At 45.4% G+C, this 14037-nt stretch overlaps 1 protein-coding gene across 2 annotated transcripts in view; it reads left to right on the forward strand.

Annotated features, from left to right (window-relative positions):
* Window positions 1–14037, forward strand: part of LOC124043338 (thrombospondin type-1 domain-containing protein 7A-like) — a 232093-nt gene that overhangs the window by 104505 nt on the left and 113551 nt on the right. For both annotated transcript variants that reach the window (XM_046361855.1, XM_046361856.1), the window contains exons 5-6: window positions 926–1081; window positions 7754–7957. In XM_046361855.1, coding sequence (XP_046217811.1) covers window positions 926–1081; window positions 7754–7957 — 360 coding nt within the window. The remainder of the gene's footprint in view (window positions 1–925; window positions 1082–7753; window positions 7958–14037) is intronic.

Genomic DNA, 14037 nt, shown 5'->3' on the forward strand with positions numbered 1-14037 from the left:
CCTCATGCCTTTTGCACACAATGTATATAGACTCTTAAAAAAAATAATAATAATTCTACTGTGTTATTGACTTGTTTATTGTTTACTCCATGTGTAACTCTGTGTTGCTGACTGTTCACACTGCTATGCTTTATCTTGGCCAGGTCGCAGTTGTAAATGAGAACTTGTTCTCAACTAGCCTACCTGGTTAAATAAAGGTGAAGAAAATAAACTAGACTGGATTTAGAAGGATGGCGAACAAATGAAAGGCCATACTGTTTGCTAAATGTTGTCTTGGATTTAAGATGGCGTGAGGGTAGGCATATTCATGACTATGAACATCCCTGTGGGGTTCTAGTTGGTATGAGTTTTATTCATGACTGGTGGAACGATTCAGGATTCATTTTCATCTATTAGCCTGAAGTTTTAACCCACTACCCAGATGGAGAGGGCCAGGATAAAAGTAGGTAGTTCCACAGTGACAGTAATGATACAGCTCAGTATGTCCACTATATTACATGTAAATATAAATGGATAATCTCTAAGGTGATATCACTATACTACTTAGATTTGTAACATCGTGTTATTGTATGTTTTCATACTTGTAAACAGTGACCTATGCCTGGGCCTGCCCTCAACACGACCTAGTTACACCACATCCCCTGTCCTGTTCTGACACCATGTCTCTGTGGATCTCTCTGTGTTTCTAGCCTCCAGGCCCGTTGATGGTGACCTGTGCCTCAGCCCGCCCCCCAACACCACCCAGCCGTGCCACATCCCCTGTCCTGTTCTGACACCATGTCTCTGTGGATCTCTCTGTGTTTCTAGCCTCCAGGCCCGTTGATGGTGACCTGTGCCTCAGCCCGTCCCCCAACACCACCCAGCCGTGCCACATCCCCTGTCCTGTTCTGACACCATGTCTCTGTGGATCTCTATGTGTTTCTAGCCTCCAGGCCCGTTGATGGTGACCTGTGCCTCAGCCCGCCCCCCAACACCACCCAGCCGTGCCACATCCCCTGTCCTGTGGAGTGTGACGTGTCCTCCTGGGGTGCCTGGGGACCCTGCACCTTTGAAAACTGCCTGGACACAGCTGCCAAGAAAGGTGGGTGGAACACTGATTGTGGTTATGCCTAGGCTTTAGCTTTGTGGGCTAACACAAGTCTTGACTTCGATACCCATTCAGTCAAATAGACGGCCGTCTTGCATGTATGGCATTGGAACACCACACACTGGGTGTAACAGTAATTGCTATACTTTAGTAATGATGAATATACATATCTTTTTTTTATTGCTCCGGGCTGGGATACAGCACCCAAAGACATATCAATACAGCACCCAAAGACATATCATTACAGCACCCAAAGACATAGCATTACAGCACCCAAAGACATATCATTACAGCACCCAAAGACATATCAATACAGCACCCAAAGACATATCATTACAGCACCCAAAGACATATCAATACAGCACCCAAAGACATATCAATACAGCACCCAAAGACATATCATTACAGCACCCAAAAACATATCATTACAGCACCCAAAGACATATCAATACAGCACCCAAAGACATATCATTACAGAACCCAAAGACATATCAATACAGCACCCAAAGACATATCAATACAGCACCCAAAGACATATCAATACAGCACCCAAAGACATATCATTACAGCACCCAAAGACATATCAATACAACACCCAAAGACATATCAATACAGCACCCAAAGACATATCAATACAGCACCCAAAGACATATCAATACAGCACCCAAAGACATATCATTACAGCACCCAAAGACATGTCATTACAGCACCCAAAGACATATCATTACAGCACCCAAAGACATATCATTACAGCACCCAAAGACATATCAATACAGCACCCAAAGACATATCAATACAGCACCCAAAGACATATCATTACCACACCCAAAGACATATCATTACAGCACCCAAAGACATATCAATACAGCACCCAAAGACATATCATTACAGCACCCAAAGACATATCAATACAGCACCCAAAGACATATCAATACAGCACCCAAAGACGTATCAATACAGCACCCAAAGACGTATCAATACAGCACCCAAAGACGTATCAACACAGCACCCAAAGATGTATCAACACAGCACCCAAAGATGTATAGTAATAACACAAGATGAGTCAAATACAATACACAAGAATGGAGCTATATACAGGGAGTACCAGTACCAGATCAATATGCAGAGGTATTTGAGGTAGATATGTACATGAAGGCAGGGTAAAGTGACTAGGCATCAGGATAGATAATAACAAGAGTAACATAAAGAACATAGTAGCAGCAGCAAATGATAAGTGTAAAAGTGTGTGAGTGTGTGAGAGTATGCGTGTATGTGCAGTATGTGTGATTGTGTTGTGTCAGTATGTGTTTGTGAGTTGACAGTTAGTGCATTTGTCTAAAGATAGCTAGGTGGGACAACCACATCAATATCACAGGCATAGTAATGAACTTTTCCTCAATAATGTAGCTATCAGCAAAGTCGTTGGTTCAGTTTTATTTATTTTATTTTATTTTTAGGTGGGAGAGGGGGGTATTAAGATACTCTTTTAAGAGGTAGGGTTTCAGGTGCTTTCGGAAGACGGGCAAGGACTTATCCTAGCTTTAGGGGAAAGCTGGTTCTACCATTGGGGTACCAGGACAGGGAAGAGCTTGGACTGGGCTGAGCGGGAGATGGTCTCCGGTAGGGGTCAGAGGGCCAAGAGACCAAAGGTGGCAGAACATAGTGCTCGGGTTGGGAGGGAGGGGCAATTCCTCTTGCTGCTCCGTAGGCAAGCATCATGGTCTTGTAGTGGATATGAGCTTTGACTGGTAGCCAGTGGAGTGTGCGGAGGAGTGAGGTGACTTGGGAAGGTTGAAAACCAGCAGTGCTGCAGCGTTCTGGATAAGTTGCAGGCATTTGATGGCACCAGCGAGGAGCCCAGCCAACAGCGAGCAGCAGTAGTCCAGACCGGATATTACAAGGGAAATGTCATCCGCATAGCGATGATAGGAGAGACCATGTGAGATATGATAGAGCCGAGTGATTTGGTGTATAGAGAGAAGAGGGTCTATAACCGAGCCCTGGGGGACACCAGTAGTGAAAGTACGTGGTCCAGACACAGATCCTCTCTACGTCACCTGTTGGGAGCAGCCTGACAGGTAGAATGCAATCCAAGAGTGTACAGAGCCTAAGACACCCAGCCCTGAGAGGGTGGAGAGGAGGAGGTTCACGGTGTCAAAGGCAGCAGAAAGATCTAAGAGTGTGCAAACAGAGGAGAGAGTCAGCTTTGGCAGTGCAGAGAGCCTCTGTGACACAGAGAAGATCAGTCTGGGTTGAGGGACCCGTCTTGGGTCAAGAAGATCATGCTGAGAGAGATTACGAGAGAGTTGATCAGAGACAGCTTGTTCAAGTGTTTTGGAAATAAAAGAAAGAAGGGATACAGGTCTATAGTTTTTGACATCAGATGAGTTCAGTGTTGGTTTCTTGAGGAGGGCCATTTTGAAGTCAGAGGGGATGCAGCGAGTGGTCAGGGATAAGTTGAGGGATGTGAAAAGGTCTCCAGAGATGGTTTGGAGAAGGGAAGAGGGGATGGGGTCGAGCGGGCAGGGTGTCCGGCGTATGTAGCGTTTGTGAATGTATGAGGCTTTTGTGTTGGTGTAACAGTGTAGTGTGTGTGAGTGAGTGTGTTTGTGGTTTGTATGTATAGTCTAGTGAGTATGCGTAGGGTCAGTGCAAGATAGAGTCAGTACAGACAGTTTGGGTACCATTAATTGACTATATAGCAGTCTGGATATTTAGCAGTCTTGTGGTTTGGGGGTAGAATTTGTCTCGGAGCCTGTTGGTTCGAGAGCTGATGCTCCGGTAGCATTTGCCAACAGTCTATGGCTAGGGTGGCTTGAGTCTTTGCCAATTTTTCGGAACTTCCTCTGACACCGCCTGGTATAGAGGTTCTGGATGACAGGGAGCTCGGCCCCAGTGATGTACCCTCTGTAGTGCCTTGCGGTCGGATGCCAAGCAGTTGCCATACCAAGCATTTACATTTACATTTAAGTCATTTAGCAGACGCTCTTATCCAGAGCGACTTACAAATTGGTGCATTCACCTTATGACATCCAGTGGAACAGCCACTTTACAATAGTGCATCTAAATATTTTAAGGGGGGAGGGGGTGAGAAGGATTACTTTATCCTATCCTAAGTATTCCATAAAGAGGTGGGGTTTCAGGTGTCTCCGGAAGGTGGTGATTGACTCCGCTGTCCTGGCGTCGTGAGGGAGTTTGTTCCACCATTGGGGAGCCAGAGCAGCGAACAGTTTTGACTGGGCTGAGCGGGAACTGTACTTCCTCAGTGGTAGGGAGGCGAGCAGGCCAGAGGTGGATGAACGCAGTGCCCTTATTTGGGTGTAGGGCCTGATCAGAGCCTGGAGGTACTGAGGTGCCGTTCCCCTCACAGCTCCGTAGGCAAGCACCATGGTCTTGTAGCGGATGCGAGCTTCAACTGGAAGCCAGTGGAGAGAGCGGAGGAGCGGGGTGACGTGAGAGAACTTGGGAAGGTTGAACACTAGACGGGCTGCGGCGTTCTGGATGAGTTGTAGGGGTTTAATGGCACAGGCAGGGAGCCCAGCCAACAGCGAGTTGCAGTAATCCAGACGGGAGATGACAAGTGCCTGGATTAGGACCTGCGCCGCTTCCTGTGTGAGGCAGGGTCGTACTCTGCGGATGTTGTAGAGCATGAACCTACAGGAACGGGCCACCGCCTTGATGTTAGTTGAGAACGACAGGGTGTTGTCCAGGATCACGCCAAGGTTCTTAGCGCTCTGGGAGGAGGACACAATGGAGTTGTCAACCGTGATGGCGAGATCATGGAACGGGCAGTCCTTCCCCGGGAGGAAGAGCAGCTCCGTCTTGCCGAAGTTCAGCTTGAGGTGGTGATCCGTCATCCATACTGATATGTCTGCCAGACATGCAGAGATGCGATTCGCCACCTGGTCATCAGAAGGGGGAAATGAGAAGATTAATTGTGTGTCATCTGCATAGCAATGATAAGAGAGACCATGTGAGGTTATGACAGAGCCAAGTGACTTGGTGTATAGCGAGAATAGGAGAGGGCCTAGAACAGAGCCCTGGGGGACACCAGTGGTGAGAGCGCGTGGTGAGGAGACAGATTCTCGCCACGCCACCTGGTAGGAGCGACCTGTCAGGTAGGACGCAATCCAAGCGTGGGCCGCGCCGGAGATGCCCAACTCTGAGAGGGTGGAGAGGAGGATCTGATGGTTCACAGTATCGAAGGCAGCCGATAGGTCTAGAAGGATGAGAGCAGAGGAGAGAGAGTTAGCTTTAGCAGTGCGGAGCGCCTCCGTGATACAGAGAAGAGCAGTCTCAGTTGAATTACTAGTCTTGAAACCTGACTGATTTGGATCAAGAAGGTCATTCTGAGAGAGATAGCGGGAGAGCTGACCAAGGACGGCACGTTCAAGAGTTTTGGAGAGAAAAGAAAGAAGGGATACTGGTCTGTAGTTGTTAACATCGGAGGGATCGAGTGTAGGTTTTTTCAGAAGGGGTGCAACTCTCACTCTCTTGAAGACGGAAGGGACGTAGCCAGCGGTCAGGGATAAGTTGATGAGCGAGGTGAGGTAAGGGAGAAGGTCTCCGGAAATGGTCTGGAGAAGAGAGGAGGGGATAGGGTCGAGCGGGCAGGTTGTTGGGCGGCCGGCCGTCACAAGACGCAAGCACTGATGCAGCCAGTCAAGATGCTCTCGATGGTGCAGCTGTATAACTTTTGAGTATTTCAGGGCCCATGCCAAATCTTTTCACCCTCCTGAGAGGGAAGAGGCGCTGCCGTGCCCTCTTCACGACTGTGTGGGTGTGGATGGACCATATTAAGTTCTTAGTGATGTGGACGCCAAGGACTCACAGTCAAACACAGACACACATACATGCTGGTTGGCTCAGCCCTTAATTATTGCTGGTAGAGGAACAGAACAGCGGCAGCAGCAGTCTCTTAGCCCCCTTTATCACCTCCACCATGGTGACTAATGCATATTGACTCTACCCTAATGAAGCATCTCAAATGGAAGGGACGCCGAGGAATTGTCCCTCATGCATTTTAAAGATTGATTCACTTGCATCTCTCTCTCTCTCTCTCTCTCTCTCTCTCTCTCTCTCTCTCTCTCTTCTCTCTCTCTCTCTCTCTCTCTGTGTGTGTCTCACGCTACTGTACAGTATGTCATACAGCACACACACAACCTTGACTGGAGTGTGTGTTAGTCCATACCGTCTGTGTGTGTGTACGCCCTGGCTCTCATTAGCCGAGAGAAGCAAACTCTTAGACCATCCTCTGGGAATTTCATGACAACGAGCTCTATGCAGCATCAACATGACCTGATCTCCCAGTATTAGTTCAATCAATGTTTGTCACTTTTTGTGTTGGCTGTCCAAATGGACTGTCTGCACACACACACTGTGATAGTGTCTATACACCAGTATTTTATGGATTCTAGTAACATACTCCACTGTTTTTGGGAGATACGTGTCTCAGCCGCAGCCTTTGAGATGTTGCAACAGCATACTGTAGTGGAGAAGTAATTATAGCCTACACTTTTCCCCATCACTATGTTTATCTGTGCAAAGAGTCCTCAGGCTCTGACAGGGTGGAAAGGCCTCAGTCAATCTGTTCATCTTGCTGTCCTTTACTGTGGTTCGACAGACAGAAGTGATATTAAAGAAACAAACCCTGTCTGGACCCCTATTCCATCCATTACCCCTCTATTACACCCTCACCCCCTATGCCCTTCACCTTTCCTAAACCCTCCTCCTCTCCCCTTCTCTTCACACTCTTTCCCTCACCCCATGTCCCTGTTAAACTAAACCATCCACCTCAGCCCTGACACCTGACAACACACCTCCATCCTCCAGCTGACCCTCCTGATTAAATAGAGGATCCGGGAAGAAAAAGGACCGAATCCAAAATAATCAGAGGAAATATAGCCATCATCCACCTGAGTCCTCCAGGTCTGCTGGGTCCCCCATGGTCCTCCTTTGTTATCTGGGTCCCCCATGGTCCTCCTTTCTTATCAGGCTGTAGCAACAGTGGGGATTAGACCCTGGGGCTGGGGGTAAGGTGTCATTGGGCTGGGCAGGCAGGCGTTAACATAACACACACACATGCACGTACACAGGCACACACATACACACACCAGCAATCACCACTTCCATGTCCTTGAGCATAGCGAGAGGAAAGCCCTCGGCCTTTGAACAGCACAAATCCCAGCCGTATTAATGGATAGCTGCATACATTAGTATACATGAGTCACTTTGGGTAAAAGCCTGGGTTAATGAGGAGAGAATAATAATAGTCATTATGGGAAGCTGTTTCTCTAATGTATGTCATCTTCTGGGGCTTAATGGTCCTGTCGTGTTAAATAAATAAATACATAAATGTTATCATCAAAGCCAATACACACTGTGACGGTAGCAGAAGAGAGGGGGAACTTCATGTACTGAAGTTAGACATTAAGTCGTGACTCCTTGAAAAACAAGTTAAGCTATCCTGAAAAGTGTTACCACAGAGGGGGAGGTTGGTGTTGAGGGAGGCCCTGAAAAGGGCCACCACAGAGGGGGACTATACTTTATTTCAATGTTATTTGGGATAGTAGAAGCAGATCATAGAATGGCATAATTATACAACTATTTATGGTTTCATGGCAGCACCGGGATACCTATATCTGTTTTCCTGTCTTTTCCTACCAGGGTTCAAACTGAGGAAGAGGAGGATCGTCAACGAGCCCACGGGAGGAACAGGAAGCTGCCCTCACCTGGTGGAGGCCATACCCTGTGACGAGCCCAGCTGCTATGATTGGCTGCTGGTGAAGCTGGATGAGTGTATTCCGGACAACGAGAGAGAATGTGGACCAGGCACCCAGATTCCACAAGTCCAGTGTGTCAACGGGGATGGTAAAAGAGAGAGAGAGAGAGAGAACGAGAGAGAGAGAGATGGGTGACATAAGTCTATTGTATATCGATGTGTTAATTACCGTGTAACAATGGATTAACATGGTCTGTTCAGGGGTTGTGTTACAATACGGGTGAAAAGTGGGTGAATTGTGGCTCAGAGAACCATATTGTTTTGGCTTTAGCTTTACTGCCTTAAACTGTGCATGCAGGAGCTCAGCCATAGACAATGCACAAGTGTGTGTGTGTGTGTGTGTGTGTGTGTGTGTGTGTGTGTGTGTGTGTGTGTGTGTGTGTGTGTGTGTGTGTGTGTGTGTGTGTGTGTGTGTGTGTGTGTGTGTGTGTGTGTGTGTGTGTGTGTGTGTGTGTGTGTGTGTGTGTGTGTGTGTGTGTGTGTGTGTGTCCAAAAATGTAATTGCTGTTTCTGTAGCAATCTTGTTTTGTGGATATGTATTATATTTATTGTTTGTCTTGATCCTAAGATTGCACAGAGCTATGGAGGCTTGTGTGTGCCTGCCTGCATGTGCGTGTGTAACGCTTTGTGGTAAAGGGTTTGACTGCAGCCACACCAGCCAAGGCGTGCTGCCTGATATCCCATGGGGCCAAGGGGCCAGGCACGAGCCACTGCTGGTCGTAATTGTGCTCGCTGAGACACACACAGAGCTGTGCTGGCACTGCCTGAGGAGGGACACATACACACACAGGGACAGAGATATATATACAGCACCTGCTTGTTCATGTTCTCTCCAAATGAAACTGGGCTACAGAGACAGATTTCAGTTAGCATGTGAGAGTAAATTAAGAAACAGTAACCATAGTGCTTGTTGCTTTTGGCAAGCACGGTACTATTGGCTACTTGTAGTACTGTAGATGTCTACCATTTGAAGACTGAAGAGAGCACCTTTATTTGGTTGGTTGGTATAGTCTTAGTCTAACAGGGTACAAATGTAAATCCTTTACTTTCCTCAGTCTTATTCACACACCAAATGACAACTCTACCATTGTCTCTGAAAATCTGCGATGTACATTGTTTTTCTAACAGTGCCGAACCAAGATGCTAAAATCAAAGAGATGCATAACTCCTCAAACCCGTCTTCACACAGATCGCATTATTCTCTGATGGTGTCTGACACAGAGCAAACATTTGTTATGGCATGTGTAATAGGTGCACTTTGGAAGGAGTGTAACTGATGAGTTTTTTTAATGTGGTTTGGGAAGTGCGCGTTTTAGTCAGGGAAGACCGAAGGGACCTTGTGTTTTAGTCAGGGAAGACCGAAGGGGCCTTATGTTTTAGTCAGGGAAGACCGAAGGGACCTTGTGTTTTAGTCAGGGAAGACCGAAGGGACCTTGTGTTTTAGTTATGGAAGACCAAAGGGACCTTGTGTTTTAGTTAGGGAAGACCAAAGGGGCCTTGTGTTTTAGTTAGGGAAGACCGAAGGGGCCTTGTGTTTTAGTTAGGGAAGACCGAAGGGGCCTTGTGTTTTAGTTAGGGAAGACCGAAGGGGCCTTGTGTTTTAGTTAGGGAAGACCGAAGGGGCCTTGTGTTTTAGTTAGGGAAGACCAAAGGGGCCTTGTGTTTTAGTTAGGGAAGACCGAAGGGACCTTGTGTTTTAGTTAGGGAAGACCAAAGGGACCTTGTGTTTTAGTTAGGGAAGACCAAAGGGGCCTTGTGTTTTAGTCAGGGAAGACCAAAGGGACCTTGTGTTTTAGTTATGGAAGACCAAAGGGGCCTTGTGTTTTAGTTAGGGAAGACCAAAGGGGCCTTGTGTTTTAGTCAGGGAAGACCAAAGGGACCTTGTGTTTTAGTTATGGAAGACCAAAGGGGCCTTGTGTTTTAGTTAGGGAAGACCAAAGGGGCCTTGTGTTTTAGTTAGGGAAGACCGAAGGGACCTTGTGTTTTAGTTAGGGAAGACCAAAGGGACCTTGTGTTTTAGTTAGGGAAGACCAAAGGGGCCTTGTGTTTTAGTCAGGGAAGACCAAAGGGACCTTGTGTTTTAGTTATGGAAGACCAAAGGGACCTTGTGTTTTAGTTATGGAAGACCAAAGGGGCCTTGTGTTTTAGTTAGGGAAGACCAAAGGGGCCTTGTGTTTTAGTCAGGGAAGACCGAAGGGGCCTTGTGTTTTAGTTAGGGAAGACCGAAGGGGCCTTGTGTTTTGTTAGGGAAGACCAAAGGGGCCTTGTGTTTTAGTTAGGGAAGACCGAAGGGACCTTGTGTTTTATAGCCACAGTTTAGTCTCATTTCAATAATTTCATTCACCCTAATTGAATTAAGTTCAGAATAATGGAGACAATATGCATAGCTGAGAATTTAACAATGCAAATGATTAGAAGTGTGAGTTTATTTATAGAGGAACGAAGATGTGATTCACCTAGAATATAGAATCCCAATTCAATATATCTGAAATAGTTCATCTTAGTTTAAGATGATTAAATCATCCAACAATGAATAGAAGGTAATATAAATGAGAGATGTCGATGGCATCCCTTCTCACTCCATTGTGTTATAAGGGACATGTGAATAACTCAATTGTCATGATTCAATTATGGACTGTGCGTTGTAATTGTATTTTACATCCTGGGAATTTTCTATTCTTTCTCGTTCGACTAAGATTCAGCATATGAATATAGTAATTATCCGAAGATTCCTGAACCATAGAACACTGCCCACTAATGAGTACACTAAGGAGGGAGGGAGCGTAAGTGTGTGTGTGTGCGCGCGCGTGCGCTCATGTGTGTGTGTGTTGGTACTTCTCAATCAGTTCTCATATTATAAAAGTAATCAAGGTTCCCATTCACATCCGCCAGAGCCTGGTGCTGCCTGTTGCTGTGACGATGATTACACACAGTCCTCTTATTGTAGCCGAATGGGGAAAGGCAGATTAACTAGAAGCGGAGAGTAAACCTTGGTGATTACTAGTCTAATGGTCTCTTCCTTTCTGAGGACAAGAATATCTAGATTGTACATTGAAAGATGTATGGTACACGAGGAATGCTATTTGAACTGAGAAAGGGAGATAACTTTTTACATAAAGTAGTAATATTGATGAGGGGAAACACTAATAACACTAGTCTCTCTCTTTCTCTCCTCGGCTCTCCGTCCTCCCTATTCCCTACCCCTTTTTTAAACCCTTCATACCTCCTTATTATCACAACTTTCTATCTCTCTCTTTCTCTCCTCGGCTCTCCATCCTCCCTATTCCCTACCCCTTTTTTAAACCCATCCTACCTCCTTATTATCACAACTTTCTATCTCTCTCTCCATCCCCCTTTCAATCCCTACCTACAGACGCTGTGTATTATATAGATCCATTTAGCTATGTGGTGAACAAGCCCAGGTAGCCTTTTTGTCTAGATGTCTGATTTCTTCATTCATGGTGACCTTCCCATCATTCTTTGCCACTTACAGAGACAATATGTCTGCTGGATGTGATGAGCTTGTTTTTACGGCTGCACCCTGTTGAATCAGAATTAGTTACTGGTAAATTAGATTATCTGGTGCTGCTCCACACAGTCAGATCCCATTTACACTGTCTTTCTTCCACATGTGTGTTTCCTGTGTGTGTGTGTGTGTGTGTGTGTGTGTGTGTGTGTGTGTGTGTGTGTGTGTGTGTGTGTGTGTGTGTGTGTGTGTGTGTGTGTGTGTGTGTGTGTGTGTGTGTGTGTGTGTGTGTGTGTGTGTGTGTGTGTGTGTGTGTGTGTGTGTGTGTGTGTGTGTGTGCGTGTACGTGTGTGTGTGTGAAATCTATGTGCGACAGAAATCTTTCCCCGCCTGGATGGAATGAGACAGGTTTAAACAGAGGATATGTCAAACGATGTCTGGTACTTTTCCATCAAGACACAGATGAGACCCAGCTGGGGGGGTTCTCATGTGAGGTGTGTAAAATAATTATCTCTTAATGATCGGTTGGAAGCTTGTTTCGCCTCTGTGGATTTTGTTGAATTGATTTCCAGACACTTGCTTGACGGGGAAAGGGAGGATGGGGGGGAAGAGGGGCTTTCTGAAAGGTGAGAGGGATGTTTTGGATTTGAACGGTCCGTGATTCAATACGTTTGTTGTTCATTTGGATTGCAAATAATGTACTTCTTGCAAGTCATGAATCTCTTCGTTATTAAAGCATCTCGTGTATAGGTGTTTGTTGTCTTTCGACATTCACGTTTGTTTTACTGTCTTGAATGACTCCTACAGGCTTCCATTGTTTCCTCCCTGGGAGGACTTGTGATTAATAATACATAATCTACAGTATTCTGTCAAACAAAGATGTCACAAAAAGACAGTGAGTCAAAAGCCATAAGAATAATCATTGTCATTAACATGGTTTACATAATTTTGGTGACAGATTCATAAGAATATTTTCAAATCTGCATAAAGAAAACAGCGCATTTTCTCACCCCTGGTGTTTCCACCAAACAGACTTCTTGCGAATGAAAATCAATACATGATGAGGTATTGCACACATTTTCTCTTATGTTTTCATGTAAAGATCAAAAATCAAAAGTTCAATGTATTTCTATAACATTTTCAATTCTACCGATATTTTTGCCACAAAATAGCAAATTTGAGTTTGAGTTTATTTTTATTTTTACAGGGACAGTGCACATTAATCAACGTTTCAGTAAAAGTGCCGGTTTTAGCCAGCCGGCTAATTTTCAACCGCAGTCCCTGGGCAGGTTATTAAAAACAATTACAATATAGACAATAGCAACATAGAACAAGCAAGACATAGCAACATAGGACAAGCAAGACATAGCATACAGACAAAGCAACATAGGACAAGCAAGACATAGCATACAGACAAAGCAACATAGGACAAGCAAGACGTAGCAACATAGAACAAAAAGAACAAAAAGCAGAACAAAAAGCAGCAAGACAAAATTCATAAAAGCAACAAAGTGTTTCCACACCTCACAAGCTACAGACAACAGACAACATGGAAAGCGGCAACACACAGCTAGGGACCATGTTCACAAATCTGATTGACCTTTAGCCATGTCTTCAAGCATTTTGTGAAAGTGTGATATGTGGTGCAGTTATGTGTGTCTGATGGCAGTGTATTCCAGACATGGGAAGCTCTCACAGAGAATGCAGATTTACTAAAGGTGCTTTTCCTTAGGGGAACTATACAGTCACCTCTCATAGCAGACCTTGTGGATCTGCTGCCATATGTCTGGGTTTTCTGTTTAACAAAGATATTGAGTGGAGGGGGAGCCAGGCCATTAAGGATCTTGAATACAAGACATGCGTCTGTGTATTGCACAAGATTTTCCCAACTCAAGAGCTCATTATCACATAAGGATGTGATAATGATGATGGCTATTGGGCTTCCTATCAAGCACTTTGAGATCCTGTTTGTAGACAGACTGAATAGGTTTTAATGTTGTACAGCAAGCTTGGGCCCAACTAGTCAAGCAGTATGTTAAGTGGGGGAGTATCATAGAGTTGAAGTACAGTTTTGCTACCTCTGTAGTCAAACAATTTCGTATAAATCGGAAATTAGCTTGGTTGAATTTAGTTATTTGAATTACCTTTTTCACATGCTTTTTAAAAGAGGGTTGGAATCAAGTATGATGCCAAAGTACTTAAAAGCGGATACCACCTGGAGCTTCTCCCCTGACACATAGACATCTGGCTCAGTAGCATCTGTTGCCCTCTTTGTGAAGAACATGCAAACAGTTTTTTTCACATTGAGATGCAAACACGAGTCACTGAGCCACTTTGTAACCTGGACCATTACAGTAGTGAGTTCTTGTGCAGCTTGTTGTTTGCTCTTTGCATGCACATATATCACTGTATCATCTGCATACATTTGAACTTCAGACCCAGTACAGACAGAAGGTAGATCATTAATGTACAGGCTGAACAGGAGGGGCCCCAGTATTGACCCTTGGGGCACGCCCACATCATAGCTACGAGTGGGCGACATCTCAGTGCTCACTCTGACACACTGAGTTCTGCCTTCAAGGTATGATTTCATCCATCTCAAGGCATCAGGGGAAAAGTTGAACTTGGACAATTTTGTGATGAGAATCTCATGGTTAACAGTATCAAAAGCCTTCCTTAGGTCCAGAAACACAGCCCCAACAG

Source organism: Oncorhynchus gorbuscha, linkage group LG09, assembly GCF_021184085.1.
Source record: "Oncorhynchus gorbuscha isolate QuinsamMale2020 ecotype Even-year linkage group LG09, OgorEven_v1.0, whole genome shotgun sequence".
Lineage (NCBI taxonomy): Eukaryota > Metazoa > Chordata > Actinopteri > Salmoniformes > Salmonidae > Oncorhynchus > Oncorhynchus gorbuscha.